General features: G+C 43.5%; 1 protein-coding gene across 6 annotated transcripts in view; it reads left to right on the plus strand.

The window, feature by feature from the left end:
- ST7 (suppression of tumorigenicity 7) overlaps window positions 1–14,993 on the plus strand; it is a 307,405-nt gene that overhangs the window by 199,988 nt on the left and 92,424 nt on the right. For 4 of the 6 annotated variants that reach the window (XM_066362540.1, XM_066362542.1, XM_066362539.1 and 1 more), the window contains exons 7-9: window positions 1,166–1,234; window positions 3,073–3,227; window positions 5,839–5,936. In XM_066362540.1, the coding sequence (XP_066218637.1) occupies window positions 1,166–1,234; window positions 3,073–3,227; window positions 5,839–5,936 (322 nt within the window). The remainder of the gene's footprint in view (window positions 1–1,165; window positions 1,235–3,072; window positions 3,228–5,838; window positions 5,937–14,993) is intronic. The other 2 variants (XM_066362543.1, XM_066362544.1) reach the window with 1 other exon arrangement.

A 14,993-nucleotide genomic window follows, 5' to 3' on the forward strand; every position in this document is an offset into this window, starting at 1 on the left:
GTTAATTACTAAGCCACCAGTTACACTGTGATTCAGCCCATTTTTCTCCATTTTGACCTTAAGGATGCTAGTTGTAGCTGTGGATCTTTAATGGGCAATCTTTTAGAGTAAACTAAGCTAGCACAAACTGATTTGTTTATTAGTCTTAGTGACCTTAAGCTAGCTCTGCTGTTTACTTTCATGTTAGAATGCTTGGAGACTATCCCTTTAACCATTGATTAGAATATCTTTCCAAATCACCGTTCTCCAGTTTGGGATGTGGGCCTTCTTCCCCTGTTGGCCATTCACACTGCATTTGTCATCTCATCTTCCAGCGCGTCTCCATTCTTTGTCAGCCCTAACTATCTGCAGAGAGCCATTCCTTGGCCTGTCTGTTGGCTTCCTGTGATTTGCCCATCCCAGTACAGTAGTTAATTCAGGATAGACCAGTTATTTGCTATCTTACATCTTTTAACCCATTTCAGAGTTTAATTTCTTCTCCCTTTTTCAGTCTGATAGTGATTATCCTTGATGGAGAAACCAGGAGCAAAACAGAAATGAGAAAGTTTTGCTCTCTCTTTATCTGCTGCTACTAACTATAAGCCTCCCTTGTTTTGGTGGTGGTGTTGTGTTGTTTGTCTTTTTTCCTTATTTATTTTTGTGATGATTTTGGAGAGAAGTGGGCAGTGATAGGGCCTAACACATAACTTCAGAATAGGGAAGAGATGGTCGTCTTTAGCATTTTTTGTTTTGTCGTTATTTTTTGCTTTGTAAGCTTAAGCTAATTTGGAGTTTTAGTTATGACACCATTCTTATAAGCTCATGTCACTCTTTTATAATCCTTCATTATGTACTCTCTTTCCATCTTTTTTTATATGCCCTTTGAAACTGTCCTGGCGAGAGATCTCAGTGCAGCCACACTGGTGACTTACCTGTCCCGCCTCTCTTCTTCCTGAGAGGGTCACGGTGACTGCAGTCCCAGTTGGATATTTGGAAGCTACCCAACCTTCATCGACCCATTTTTCCTTCTGAGTCTCATGCCATTGAATCATGCCTCTTTTCTTTGAATTTTTTGAAGTTCACCTTACCCTCTCTGGTTACCCTGAACTCCAAAATGACGTAGTAACTCTCTTGGAATGTTCCTATCAATTTTCATTTCACCAACTAATTTTTTCTTCTTGGTCAGAATTAGGTCCAGAGTTGAAGTTCCCCTAATTGCTTCCTCTACCATCTGGGAGATTAAATTGTTACCAAAGTAAGTCAAGAACCTGTCGGGTGCCCTCCTTCTAACCAAATGAGACTTCTAGCAGACATCTGGATGGTCGACCCCCATCACCACACTTTCTTGCTTCTGTATGTGTGTCGTGTTGTGACCAGGATGCACCATCTGTATCTTCCATCGAGCCGAGCAGTCTGTCCTGTCCTCCCCAACCATTCACACTGCTGTCGCTCTCTCCTTCCTCCTTCACCCACAGTCTCTTAGCATGTTTACACCCCAGACTCATGAGTTTCCACATAGACGTGTGTTTCTTGGCCAGTAGTGCTACTCTGCCTCTCCTCTAAGATACTATATGAAATATAAATGACAAAGGAAGCAAGCTAGCCCCAGCCTGTCTTGAGTTTCCAGCCCACCAGCTGTAATCTTGTGGCCGATTCCTCGGATGCTGTATCTACCACTCCGTATTGTAATCTCGATTTTCATTTCATTGCCCTTGACCCATGTTTATGTGTCGCTATCAGGAGCCTTAAGTATTGCTTCCTGATGCCTACCCCAGTTATTTTCTCAAGTGAATTACCGGGCAGTGTGAACGTCACTATTGTTCTTTCCAAGTCGTATCTACTGCCCTCCACAGTAATTGGTTTACAGCTTTTTCTCTGGGCCTTTTTCTCGCCATCTCGCCACACGCAGTGTGAGCTCCACTGATTGGTCCTGCTGGAGGCTGTCTGGCCTGGCTGAGCACTGACAAGACCCCTCCGCAGGGCTCAGAGTAACTAGGAACCGCCCCTCTGACGTTAGCCTTAGGCTCAGCCTCCTTTACCTAGCTGGCCGTTGCAGTTCATGAATAGTAAGAGTAACTTTTGGTTTTACTCTCTTTTTATTTTCTCTCCTGTGGTCTGATGGAGGGTCTGCTAAGTAGGGAAGTGACCGCAAGAGAGACAGTGGAGAAGGAAACTAGTGGGGTCTGTGCGGACGAGGTCCTGTGCGGTCAGCTGTGGCCTCCGCGTTTCTCAGTTATTGTCCCTTTCTTTGGAAGTTGGGTTGTTCTTAAATGATTCGGAAGGTTTAAGTTTCCAAAAGTTCCCCTTATTCATTAGTTAATAGCTTATCCTTTCTGGCTTCCTACCTTCGGGGGTTGTTGAAAGGATTAAATGAGACGATAAATGTTAAGTGCCTGGTACAGTGCTTAATATATACTAAGCAACAAGTGGTAGCTACTACTTTCAAAGGCATGAGCTTTAACTCTGTTTGCTACTGAGGCTGAACCGGATTTTGAGCTCTTCAGAAATAACACTGCCTGTAGGTTCTCTTCTTCTCTGACATAGAAAATCAGTGCTAACTGTAATGAGATGTTGAAGCACTGTTTCTATCAGTGAGTAACTTGCTTGATTTACTGAATCTGTATTTGAGAATGGAGACTCTGTTTAGTAAACAGAAGTGAACTTATGTGGAGTACCTCTAATGCTGAGTGTTGAAAGGAGATAGTTAATAACAGCTGTGTTCACCACCCTCGTTAGTTGACATTTATTGAGCATGGAGCACATGCTGGCTACTGTACTGAGCACTTCACATGCATCACCTTACTTAACCCTCAGGGAGGCAGAGTAATAACTTGCCCAAAGTGACACACTAATACGGCGCAGAGTCCCCCTGTGAGCCCCATGCTCCTAACACTGTGCATCCTACCTCTCAAGCTAAACTACACACATTTCTTTTGTACCATTGTTTGTGTCACCAACTACAAACAGGTGCATGAACCAGTTGGCCACTCTGCATGTTTTGGCGTTAATTCCTTGCCCTCCTGCATGCACTCCTACAACTCTTGCAGTGTCCTTGAGTTTGTAATTGATGGTGGCTATTCTCTGAATGGACAGGTGTGCGACGGCTTATATTCTCTTGGCTGAAGAGGAAGCAACAACCATTGCGGAAGCAGAGAAACTCTTTAAGCAGGCGCTGAAGGCTGGAGACGGCTGCTACCGGCGCTCTCAGCAGCTGCAGCATCACGGATCCCAGTATGAAGCCCAGCATAGTAAGGTTTCCTCCAGGTTGAAGTGTTGGGGGTTAGAATTGTAACACGATGAATTAGAGCAAATTCAAAATATGACTCTCCCTGATGGGAGAAAGTGCTGGCTGTTGCCTTTGTTTTTTCCTTCCCATAAGAGCGCAACACGTAATTGCCTTATAGCTTTGTTGCTGTTCAAATTAGTGTTCAGATTCTCTTTTCTGCCCAGAGATTCCTAATTCCAAAAATAACTATTAATTCCTGACCAGGCAGTGGCACAGTGAATAGAGCGTTGGACTGGGATGCGGATGACCCAGGTTTGAAACCCTGAGGTCGCTGGTTGAGCAAGGGCTCATCCGACTTGAGTGCGGGCTCACCAGCTTGAGCGCAGGGTCGCTGGCTTGAGTGTAGGATCATAGACATGACCCCATGGTCGCTGGCTGGAAACTGAAGGTCACTGGCTTGAAGCCCAAGGTTGCTGGCCTGAGCCCAAGGTTGCTGGCTTGAGCAAGGGGCCACTAGCTCTGCTATAGCCACCCCCCCCTGGTCAAGGCGCATATGAGAAAGCAGTCAATGAACAACTAAGAAGATGCAACAAAGAATTGATGTTTCTCATCTCTCTTTCTTCCTGTCAGTCCCTATCTATCCCTCTCTCCATCACACACACACACACACACACACACACACATACCCCTGGTAATAAGCTTTAGTGGTAACTTTTTTTCTCCCCAGAATTCTTTCATATTTCTGTTTATTTGTTACTTCTCTGCCCCATAGCTCTAAGTCGTAATTGGGGAACAGGACTTAGTCAGTGTTAATGTTATGAAAGGTTTCATGCTGTAGGTCTTCCACAACACGGGCTGAACTGGCACCATTAACCCTGTAACAGTTATTGTTGACTGTCTCAGTATTTAGCTCTTATTTATGAAGCGTTGGTACTGACTTCCAGGCAGAAAGAGCCATAAGTTCCTAAATTATCTTTTTTACATTAAAAATAGCAACTTCTTGTATTTAAGATAACTTTAAAATGAGAACTTTCAGTTCAGTTCACTAAACTGAGGGTCAGTGATATTTTGGGGGAGTGGTATAAAAACAAGACAACAAAACCATTTCTAGAATTCCCCCAACCCTCTGAATTGCCAAGTTTTTGACTGTTTAAACAGAAATTTAGTGATCCTCGTGAGAGGGAATATTTTCGTCGTCCAACCCAATTTTCAGTTGTTCCCTTCAGGTGGCATTTCTCTCACCTCATTTCTCTCTCTTGTCACTTGGAGAGTAAGAGTGTAGTATCTCTCCTTCATATTTGAGATGATAAAATCAAGTTTTAGTGTCAAACTTGGATTTGGTGCAGAACCTAAGCGCATGACTCCCTGTGACTAAGGTGCAGTCAATCCTCTTCGTGACGGCCTGTGTGTGGACATGAGTAGGTCCACATAGCTCAGCAATACACGGGTCTTTAGTTTGATGTTGCAGTAAGCATATGTTAATCAAGTCTGTAATCACCATCTGTATCTCGCTTTAAAAATGTATGTAACAAATTTTGAAGACATATTGGTAAATGTCTATTTTGTGCACTAATTGTGGGTTAATACGTACATAAAATTACATAACTTATAACAAGAATTTTTTTTTTCCTGTAAATTAAATCCTTTCAGCCTATTGCCTAAATACACCCAAAGAATATAATCACATCTTTAAAATAATTTGTAGGTACTTGGCAGATTTTCAGCACACATCTTGTTCTCATTGTTTTAAACTTGAAATGTTAGGACTTTAGTCTTAACATCTTTTAATAGCTGCATATTATACATGTAGTTAATCTATAACAGGTGTATCATATTTTTCTCAAACATGGTAATTTTATTGAGGATTAAGCACATGCGTGTTCTCACTGGTCTGGAAACATCCCCTCAAAAGACATATAATTAAATAAAAGATTAAGATAAGAAGTTGTTAATGTATTTTTTAAGAGCCATTCTGGTGACTATTATTGTAACTGTTTAGCTTGTCAGTGCTTTCCCTGACACTGGGACCGTTTTTCATTTTGTTGCATACGCTATTGTCATATCTGGAATGTATTAACATTGCCATCTAAAATCGACTGCTCTGTGGACCTGGAGATGATTATGATGTCACTAGTGTTTGGGAAAGAATAATATAAAACAGAAGTTCAAGATGAGGCTTCTCCAGACTTAATGTCAAGAAGGAAAAAAAAATAGTTCATCAGGATGCAACCTGAGGTTCACCTCTTGCGTCTCCACTGCAAGCATGCGCACTTGCTGCATGAGGAGTTCTCTGTGAACCACAGGCAGGGTGGGTTGGGCATTTCCCCAGCACTTTGTGGCAGATGATTTTGTTTATCAAGTATTCAGCATCCTAGCTCAAGACACGGAGTCCAGACTCGGTCACATGATTTGACCTTTGGAAGTCTAAGGACGCTGACTGTGCTCTGTCTGGGTTCTACTAGCAAAGTTATCATGCTCCTGGATGTAAGGGCAACTAAGGGGCAGTCTGTTCTTGCTGAGGTTTTACTTTAGGGGCACGGCAATGGGCCTCTGTATGTCTTCTTGCTGCTCAGTTGAGAGCTCTTGTTTTTGTATGTATTTTTTAAATTTTGGTTTTCTATCTCCCCTTCCAGGACGAGACACCAACGTCTTGGTCTACATCAAGAGAAGGCTAGCAATGTGTGCCAGAAGACTCGGGAGGACCAGGGAAGCGGTGAAGATGATGAGAGATGTGAGTCTGAGTTTGTGTGTGGGGACAGTAGCAATGAACCTGACTTCAGGAAGGAGGAGCTTGCATGGCTGCAGCAGAGTAGCCATGATGGTCTGGTGGTCCCGTGGGCTTTGGAGCCAGACCGCCTGGGGTTCCGTTCTAGCTCCCAGCGTGCTCGGTGAGTGATCTTGGGTACATCACTCAACTTCTCTGTGCCCTGTTTCCTCATCTGTAAAATGAGGACAACAATTACAATACAATAGTAATAATTACTACCTGGAATTGTTGCAAAGATTAAATGAGATAATATATGCAAAATTTTTAAGAGTGACTGACATATTAAAGAAATCTCAGTAGATTCAAGTTTCGAGACTGTAGCCAGAAGCCAAGAATGAGCTCAGCCATTGCAGCTGACTGGCTTTTTTTTAGGTGTAGTTGTTAGGAAGATGTGAATAAACTCTGGATCAGTTTTCTACCCTTAAATGTAATATTCTGATCTGATCTGATTGTGGTCATTTCAAGCATTTCCCCAGATTCTTGGATCAGGATACTTTTTTATTAGTAGTCAACATAAGAAGAGAAGAAAGAGAATTTTAAAATGAAAGGAACAAAAGAGGTTATTGTTATGTAATTTAAAATCAAAACAGTAGTTTTAAGAGAAACCATTTAAAGAACTTTTACTTCTACATTTAAAAAAAATAAGAGAGTAGATTTCATAAAGAAACTGACACTAGTTTGAATTGTATTTGTAAGCCATTTTCTTTTTTTCAAACAATCTCAGAAAACCTTGGTCAACCCTTCCTTCTTCTGCCATCTTGCTGGATTAGGAGACTAGGTAGCTGTTCATTATAAAAATGGAAGAACCATGGGACCAGATAAAAGTGGCATGTTGCCCACGCCTCAGCTTTGGGAGTGAGAGGGGGGCTGTGCAGACCCAGTGAGTCTTTTCTCAGCTGTGTCTGGAGGGGCAGAGGTTCTCGTGAGCCCCCAGTCCCTGCAGGCCCTCCCCTGGGCACTCCGCAAGTGCCGGCATCGTGGCAAGGCCTAAGTGAGGTGCATGCTGGGATGCTGGCTTCACCATTAAACAGCAGTGTAGTCTGAGGACAGGAGCCAGAGGAGTAATTTTATTTGACTGAAGACAATAGATGCACTGCAAAAGGGATCTCTCAGGGTTAAATTCTTTTGCTTGACAGAGGAATTTAAATAATGTTTGTTATAAAGTATAAGTGCTAATGTTAAAACAAGGAGATTTCTGCATACATGAACTTGGCCTCAAGCTTTTTAATTTGCAGAAGTTTCATCCCTTGATATAGCAAAGAAACTCTTCCGGTTCCCTCGGCTCTGAAAGAGCTGAAAATTTTATGAAGGACAGGCATTTCTCCATCTTAACCTTGCGCAGCGGTGGTCCGCCCATGCAGGTGTTGTACATTTACTGCCTCTCCTTGGCCTGAGTTAGCCTGGCGCCGGCGTGCATGGAGGAGCAGATTCTGGTGTTCTGCATCGTATGCTTAAGCAACGTCATAGGAAAAACAAACTCGGACCATTTTGATTCCAGTTGTCTTCTATCAGTCTCATTCTGATTACACTGGGGATCAAAATTTTTGTTGCATCCACAAAAGCACTTGTTCTTACCTAATTCAAGTGTGCTGATCTCACATCTGACATTAGTTTTTCTCTGTAAGCTACAGTTTTTTTGCAATTCAAGATTTTACGTTTTCATCTTATTGTAAAATTTTCAACATTTAGTTTAACATAATGAAGTAGAATGTCTTCTTGGGCATCATCTTTGTGAAAATATAATAATTTATATAAAGCAGTAAATATGCTAATACACTAAAATATATGATCGCATTAAAATTTGTCTACAATTTTGAAATAGAACATATTAAAACACTTATTTTAATCATAAAATTTGCGCAAAACTTATTTAAATGCTATTCAGGCAAAAATTTGCGTTTGTAGCCCTTGCGATTGTGTACTTGTTAAGGACCATCTCGTTTGATGCTCCAGCAGTAGTCTGCTCATCAGTAACAGCTCCAAGATTTTCAGGAAACTTATCAAGGTGACTGTTCAGGAAGTAAATCTTAACGCTCACATTACATCCAATGTTGTGGAAAGCCAACAGCATCCTTTGAACCACAAGTTCATAGTTTTCTGCTTTTTTGTTGCCTAGGAAGTTCTTTGTAACTGCCATAAAAGACTGCCATGCTGCTTTCTCCTCCTTATTCATCTTCCTGGCAAATTCTTCATCACGTATGAGGGTTCGAATTTGAGGTCCATCGAATACACTTGCTTTTATCATCTCGAAAGACAAGGCAGGAATAGCAGAAATAATATGTTGAAAGCATTTACTTTTTCTCTTCAAAGCCTGAACAAACTGCTTCATTAAGCCAAGTTTGATGTAAAGTGGGAGAAAAATGATCCTGTCTTGATTAACTACAGGTTCATTCACAATATTTTGCATCCCTACTTTTAGAGCTTCACGTTCAGCCACTCCTTCTGTGTCCAGTGTTTCTCCCAAGCTCGGCTGTCCCACAAACATAGAAAGCAAGGATACTTCATGAAACCTTTCTGTTGTCCTAGCAGGAAATTTACCATTTTAAGATCCATACAAATGATCCAGTTATGCTCCTCATACTTCAGAAAGTCAAGGACAATTTTTATGTCATTATAATCTTCTCGCAGATGAATGGAATAACCAACTGGAACTGCTGCATAAACATTACCGTTGTGTAGGAGAACACATTTCAGACTCTGTTTGGAGCTGTCAAGAAATAGTCACCATTCTGTTGGACTCTAAGTGGTAACACCTAGCTGGCTGAGAAGATTACTGATATCATGACAGTAAACAAAGTGTTTGTCCTCGAAAAAAAAGTCCGCAAAAATTTGTTCATGCTTCCTGAAATGGGATATTTTAGCTGACTGGTGAAGTACATCCTTTTCTTGAAGCCTGGAGACTAATAACTCAGCTGCTTTCTTTGATAGGCCCAAATCTCTTACTAAGTCATTCAATTCGGGTTGGCTAAACTGCTGAGGGGTTAATGACTGCTTGGCATCAGAAGAAGACCCTTCAGATTCTATAACCATTTCTTCATGCTTCTTATCAAAATACACTTGATCACCATGTTCATTTTCTTCGTCCTTAGAAGCAATAAAACCATTGAAAACTGGAACCGGGAGTGTCTCAGAGTGTGGGATAGGTCGTATTGCTGAAGGAATATTAGGCTATGCAATCATATGCTGTTTTCTCTTGCCGATGCCCTTTGTATGGATCAGACAGAAATAACAGTCACTGCTGTGGTCCTTAGTTCACGCCAAACCATAGGAATACCAAAAGCCTTCCTTTGCATTTTTCTTTTGTTCAATCATGAAGCATTTCTTCATAATTATGACACACAATATGAGGAGCCCAATTTTTGTCTTGATTGCCAAGGGGAACTTGAAAATAAGCAATATATGCACATGTCACAAATGATGAAATAGGTATTGTGCCTTTGACGTTGAAGTATATAACAGCCACATATATAACAGAAGGTGTCAGGATTATTCTTACATTTATGCCTACTCGAAGAAGCCATGATTCAATCTTAAAACAAAATAAGAGGGTGTTTTTATCAAATAATAATTTTTTACATTTAAAAACAACTACAATTGTATAAAAGTGATGTTTGTAAAACATTAATTGCCTTGTGGTTATATTCAATCCAAGAGTCGTTTCCCTTTAACTCCAATTTAAAAACCAATGCATGTCATTAACTGTAACAAAAAGAAATTAAAATTTCATAAAAACTAGAGCATGCACCAAAAAATGAATTTCAGATTTGGAATCAGTGATGCAGCAATATATAAAAACAGTTCTAAAACCTCATGCAACAGAAAATGAAAAAAATTTGTTCCCCAGTGTCATCATTATTTTTGGTATCTACTTATAAAATTTCACATGATTAAAACCAATACATCTTTACTATGGTTTGACTTTTGTTTAATATTATTTAATACCTACCATTCCATTCTTTGACCTAATCCACATGCAGAGTTAGGGGAAAGTCTGGGATGCAGTGGAGTAAGTGCTGGGCGGGGACTCAGAAAACCGGGATGTGAGTCTCAGCTTTCCACATCACTAACTTCTAGCGCTGGGCAGCTCCCCTTTCCGGGATTTTCATTGTCTTCAGTTAACTGGGCATGATTCTCACCTAATAGGGAAATGGAGGGAGTGGTGGGGAAAATGAAATGCAATCATGTGAAAACAACCAGAGTAGTAGACATGCTGACAGTTCTCGCTGTTTATTCTCCATCTGTAAGTATGCCTTAGCCTGCTTGCCCAGTTCCTTGATGGGCATTTTGGGATACTTTTGATTCCTTTTCCTTAAATGAATCAATCAGTCAGGCAAGCAATCTGTCTCTTTTTCTCTACATATATGTACTATATGCCGGGGGCTGTGGCCAGGCAGGTTCACTTTGGATTTGGGCAGACGGTAAAGGAACTGCAGAGCCAGAAAGCACTGGGCCATTCTGTTTAACTGATTCTAGCAACGGCGGATGAGCACACAGGCTGGGAAAGCTGCTTCTCATGGCAGCAGGCGAATGAACAGCAAAGTAGTCCCTCGCAGGCAGGCAGTCCACAGTCTGCCCTGGGGGAAAGCACCTGTAGCCTCACATAGTCTATACACATGTGTCTCCACTGTTTGCTCACACAGTAATCATGCAGAGTGCAGGCGAGCAAGCCTAACACAGCTGTTTTCCCAACATTCCGCCCCGTTAGGGTTGCTCGCCTCACAATCCACATGACAGGTATCTTCTGCAGTGGTCCCTGTGTAAGGAGTGAGGTACATTACATACATTACATAAACAGAAACAGTACAGACCACAGCAAAAGAATTACAAAGGTACAGCCTGTACCAAAAATGACAGTAATTACAAAGGTGCCCTTCACAATGTCTCACAATGTGAGCACTCTGCCCAGGAGTTAACTGGAGGCCCACCTCTAGCCCCCTACCCCACGGTAGGTGGGAGGGTCTGCATGGTCCAGGGCCATGTCCGTTGAAGAAAGTGTCCTTGGTGCATCTCTGCTACTGGATAGGAGCAGCTGTGCGGTGCAGGAGGGCCTCCACAGGTGCCAGGCCCCTGTCAGTGTCTCTCATACTGTCCACAAGCGATGTTTCCATCCAGCAAGGGTGCCACCGCCCCCCTCTTGTTGTAGTCCCTGCTTCAAGAGTCCATTACACCACTCAGTGATCAGTCCACAATAGACAACTCAGCAGTCTGTGCACATCACCCAGGTAAAGGTCCATTACAGGCAACTAGCCATACAGCTCTTTTTTAATTGGCCTCAGTGCCTTACCGTAAGTACTCAGTCTGTCACCACAACCCACATCCAAACCACTCAGAGGTCCAAACTCACAGGACCTGGGGTGGTCAAATACATTCAAGGCTTGTGCTGCCTTGACAGTTCTCTTAGCTGTTGTTGCTGCTGCTGCTGCTGCAAAAAGCATCTATTATCTTCTAAGATCAATACCTACTGCACATTAGAAGGGAACCAATGGATGATCAATTTCACATAGGGCCTCCTGCCCGCACCTGTTCCTGTTAAGTGGGCTCCTTGGCCTTCCCCCCTGCCACGAACCAGCGCAGCTAATAATTCCAGGTCCTGAGTGGGAATGGCGTGGAATTTAGAAAATACGCTTAAAGAATGAAAGGATGGGCTCTGGAGGCCTCTGCAGTGCTGATGGAAAGAACAGAGCCTGCTCAACACCCACTTCCTGCTTTATTTATAGGGCAAAGTAAGGCCATTAGCAAATCAAAGAGATCTCTGGTCACATTTCCAAGGCAACCCAAGAATTCTACCAAGTGCAGAAAACCCCCACCATACATATCATCTTAACTTCACAAGACAAAAGATAAAAGAAACTTGCCTCCGGTCTTTCTGGGGGACCTGGGGGGCAGGATGAGTATAAACAATCCAGCACCAAGCAAAATAGCCTTTAGCAACTTCACAGAACAAGTGAGGTAGGGGGTTAGGCAGACTGTCATCTTACTGTCAGTTCCCCACACCTCTGTCCCCCAAAAATCTAAACTGCAAAGACCCTGTTGGCTTTCAGTCTCCAATATATATTTAATCTGGAACAATAGGTCTTAGGAATCCTCCTCTCTCACATCTTCCTCCATCATATAATCCTGTAACCGTGCAACCTGAACACTACCCATTTTCTTGGCAGCTGCTGGGGCCACTTGCTTACTCTGCTTTTACAGTGGCTGGTACCTCTGTTCCGACTTAAGCAGCTGCCAAAGCTCTAACAGGCCTCTGTTAGACCTGCCATCCAATTTCTCTTTATCTGCCCTGGATGCAATCAAATCAACGCATATCTGTGTTTGGGTAACCTTTACAGGCCTGTTTCTCTTATTAGTTATGGGGGCAACACAGGCAGTGGCCTACAGAGACTAATGGTTCTGTGTTGCTTCCACTTCCCCCAAATCTGCCACTGTCTGTGTAATAGCATTGATGAGCTGCCCCACAGAGGGCTCAAGATTGCCACTAGTGACCCCAAAAGGGCAGACAGGGTGCTACAGAAAATAAGGCCCCTCATCCCTGCTGTAAATACTTTCTCATCTGGCCCATGGGACCTCAGGTTCCCAGAGGACCTGCTGCAGCTCAGTATACGACTGCCACTGACTCACTGCCCTGGCAAGTCTCCAGCATTCTGCCAGACAGTACGAATGGCAGCCATCAGCCATTCTCATAAGGTTTCATGGGTTGTCATGGCAGTTTGAAGATGCTGCCTCAAGGAGGAATGCATGGTAATGGTGGCTAATTTCTCCATCTCTTTTCCAGAGAGCATGATGCCATCTACCCCCTATGTCCCACAACCTCAGCAACCAAGCTGCCAAGGACTTCATGGGCCTCTGCCTGAATTTTGTTCCTAACTCCATCAGCTCTGTCTGGATGCAGAGCCGGTTCACAGAGTGCTCCACTAGCTGCGGAGGAGGTTGTGCCCGCCCCTAAGGCACTTTTTGTGGCTAGGTTTTTACCTTCTGGGTGACCACAGGCTGGGTGACCAATGGCAGTTTCAGCCCAAACCTCCACCTTCTCTTTGAGCAACTGCTTTGGCTCTTGTGGATGCCAGTTCTCAGCCTGAAGTTGAAACTTGAGCTTTTGAACCTGCAATTGTTGCTCTAACAGCTGCTGCTGCTAACGTTCTGCTTCTAAGGCAGACAGCAGTTCTTGGACCCATATTTTCTTCTCTAGCAACTCTTTCAAGTCCAGGCAGCACTGATGTTCAGCCTGCATTTTACACTGAAGCTCTTGAGAGGATCAGTCTCCTTCTGTAGCAACTGTTGCAGTTCCAGCTGCTGTCAGTGCTCAGTCTGCCCCTCATCCTGGAGGGTTTGACCTTGCACAGCCTCTTGCACAGGGCTGTAAAAACACCCAGCCCACAGTGCCCAACAGGGTAGCCACAGGGAACAGCCACTCCTCTATTCCACCCTTCAGGGGTGTTGGTGGCTCCATACTGATCTTATAAATCCTGCCCAATAAACCAGATGTAATGGCAGTGGCCCTGGCCAGGCAGGTTCACATTGGATTCAGGCAGACACTAGAGCAGGGGTCCAAACTTTTTACACAGGGGACCAGTTCACTGTCCCTCAGACCGTTGGAGGGCCGGACTACAAAAAAAAAAAAACTATGAACAAATCCCTATGCACACTGCACATATCTTATTTTAAAGTAAAAAAACAAAACGGGAACAAATACAATATTTAAAATAAAGAACAAGTAAATTTAAATCAACAAACTGACCAGTATTTCAATGGGAACTACGGGCCTACTTTTGGCTAATGAGATGGTCAATGTCCGGTTCCATATTTGTCACTGCTAGCTGTAACAAGTGATATGACGTGCTTCCGGAGCCGTGACATGTGCGTCCTGTAGTAGTCACCGGAAGTAGTACTGTACGTGAACAATGCCGTGCTTTGCGGCGCGGCCACATACAGTACTCCAGGAGCACAGGGTGCATCTCACTGACCACCAATGAAAGAGGTGCCCCTTCTAGAAGTGCAGCGGGGGCCAGATAAATGGTCTTGGGGGGCTGCATGCAGCCCACGGGCCATAGTTTGGGGACCCCTGCACTAGAGGAACAACAGAGCTGGAAAGTGTTTGACCATTCTGTTTAATAGAGTCTCACAATAGCGGACAAGCGAACAGGCTGGGGAATACCACGTCTCATGGCAGCAGGCGAACAAACGGCCAAACGGCCCTTGCAGTGGTGGGCAGGCAGTCTGTAACCTGCCCTGAGTGAAAGTAGCCCTAGCCTTGCATAGTCCATACACACATGTCCCTGCCACGTGCTCACACACCAATCACGCAAAGTGCAAGTGAATCAGCCTAACACAGCTGTTTTCCCTATATGTACACAAATATTTATGTATGTCTATCTGTATTTATATGTGTTTCTTTCTTGGGCTACTTTTCTAAAAAATCTGTCATATTATTAGAATACCCACTCATGTTGCTTTTTGACTGGGTTTGTAGAGCATCTAGTAGATGTGGGCCCTACTTTTGTCACAGTCCTATGAAAGACACTGTCAGTCTCGCTGGAGATGTGCCCATTGCTTTAGCCTCCGGGCACCTGAGCAGAGGCGGGAGTTCGAGGATCCCTCTCTCAGGTAAAGCTGTGCTGGTCCCAGCCTTGCCGGAGACACTTGGTTGGGCCTGACTCCTCTCAGGTCACGAGTCACGCATAACGGGGACTGCTGTATGGGGTTCACTCCTTTAACAACATGCACGTAAACCTCTGCTAGGAAGCTTCCTCTGATAAAACAGCATGCTGGATTCCAGGCAAAGTGCTGATAAAGCCTTTAAGCAGGAGGATCTAATTTTTCATTAAGACACAGCCATCTCCTCTCTGTGTGCATTGGGTGAAACTTTCTGAGGGCAGATTTGAGAGTGGAAATAGAAGTGCTAGAGTCAGAATGCCTTCCACGTAGAGAAAACTCTAAAAAACTTCTCTGGAAACCCCGGTAAGGAAGGGAAAAGTTAATTGGTGAAATATCCTGAAAAAAGAATGAAAGGAAATTCCAGGAAGT

This window comes from Saccopteryx leptura, chromosome 2, assembly GCF_036850995.1.
Source record: "Saccopteryx leptura isolate mSacLep1 chromosome 2, mSacLep1_pri_phased_curated, whole genome shotgun sequence".
In the NCBI taxonomy this organism is placed as follows: Eukaryota; Metazoa; Chordata; class Mammalia; order Chiroptera; family Emballonuridae; genus Saccopteryx; species Saccopteryx leptura.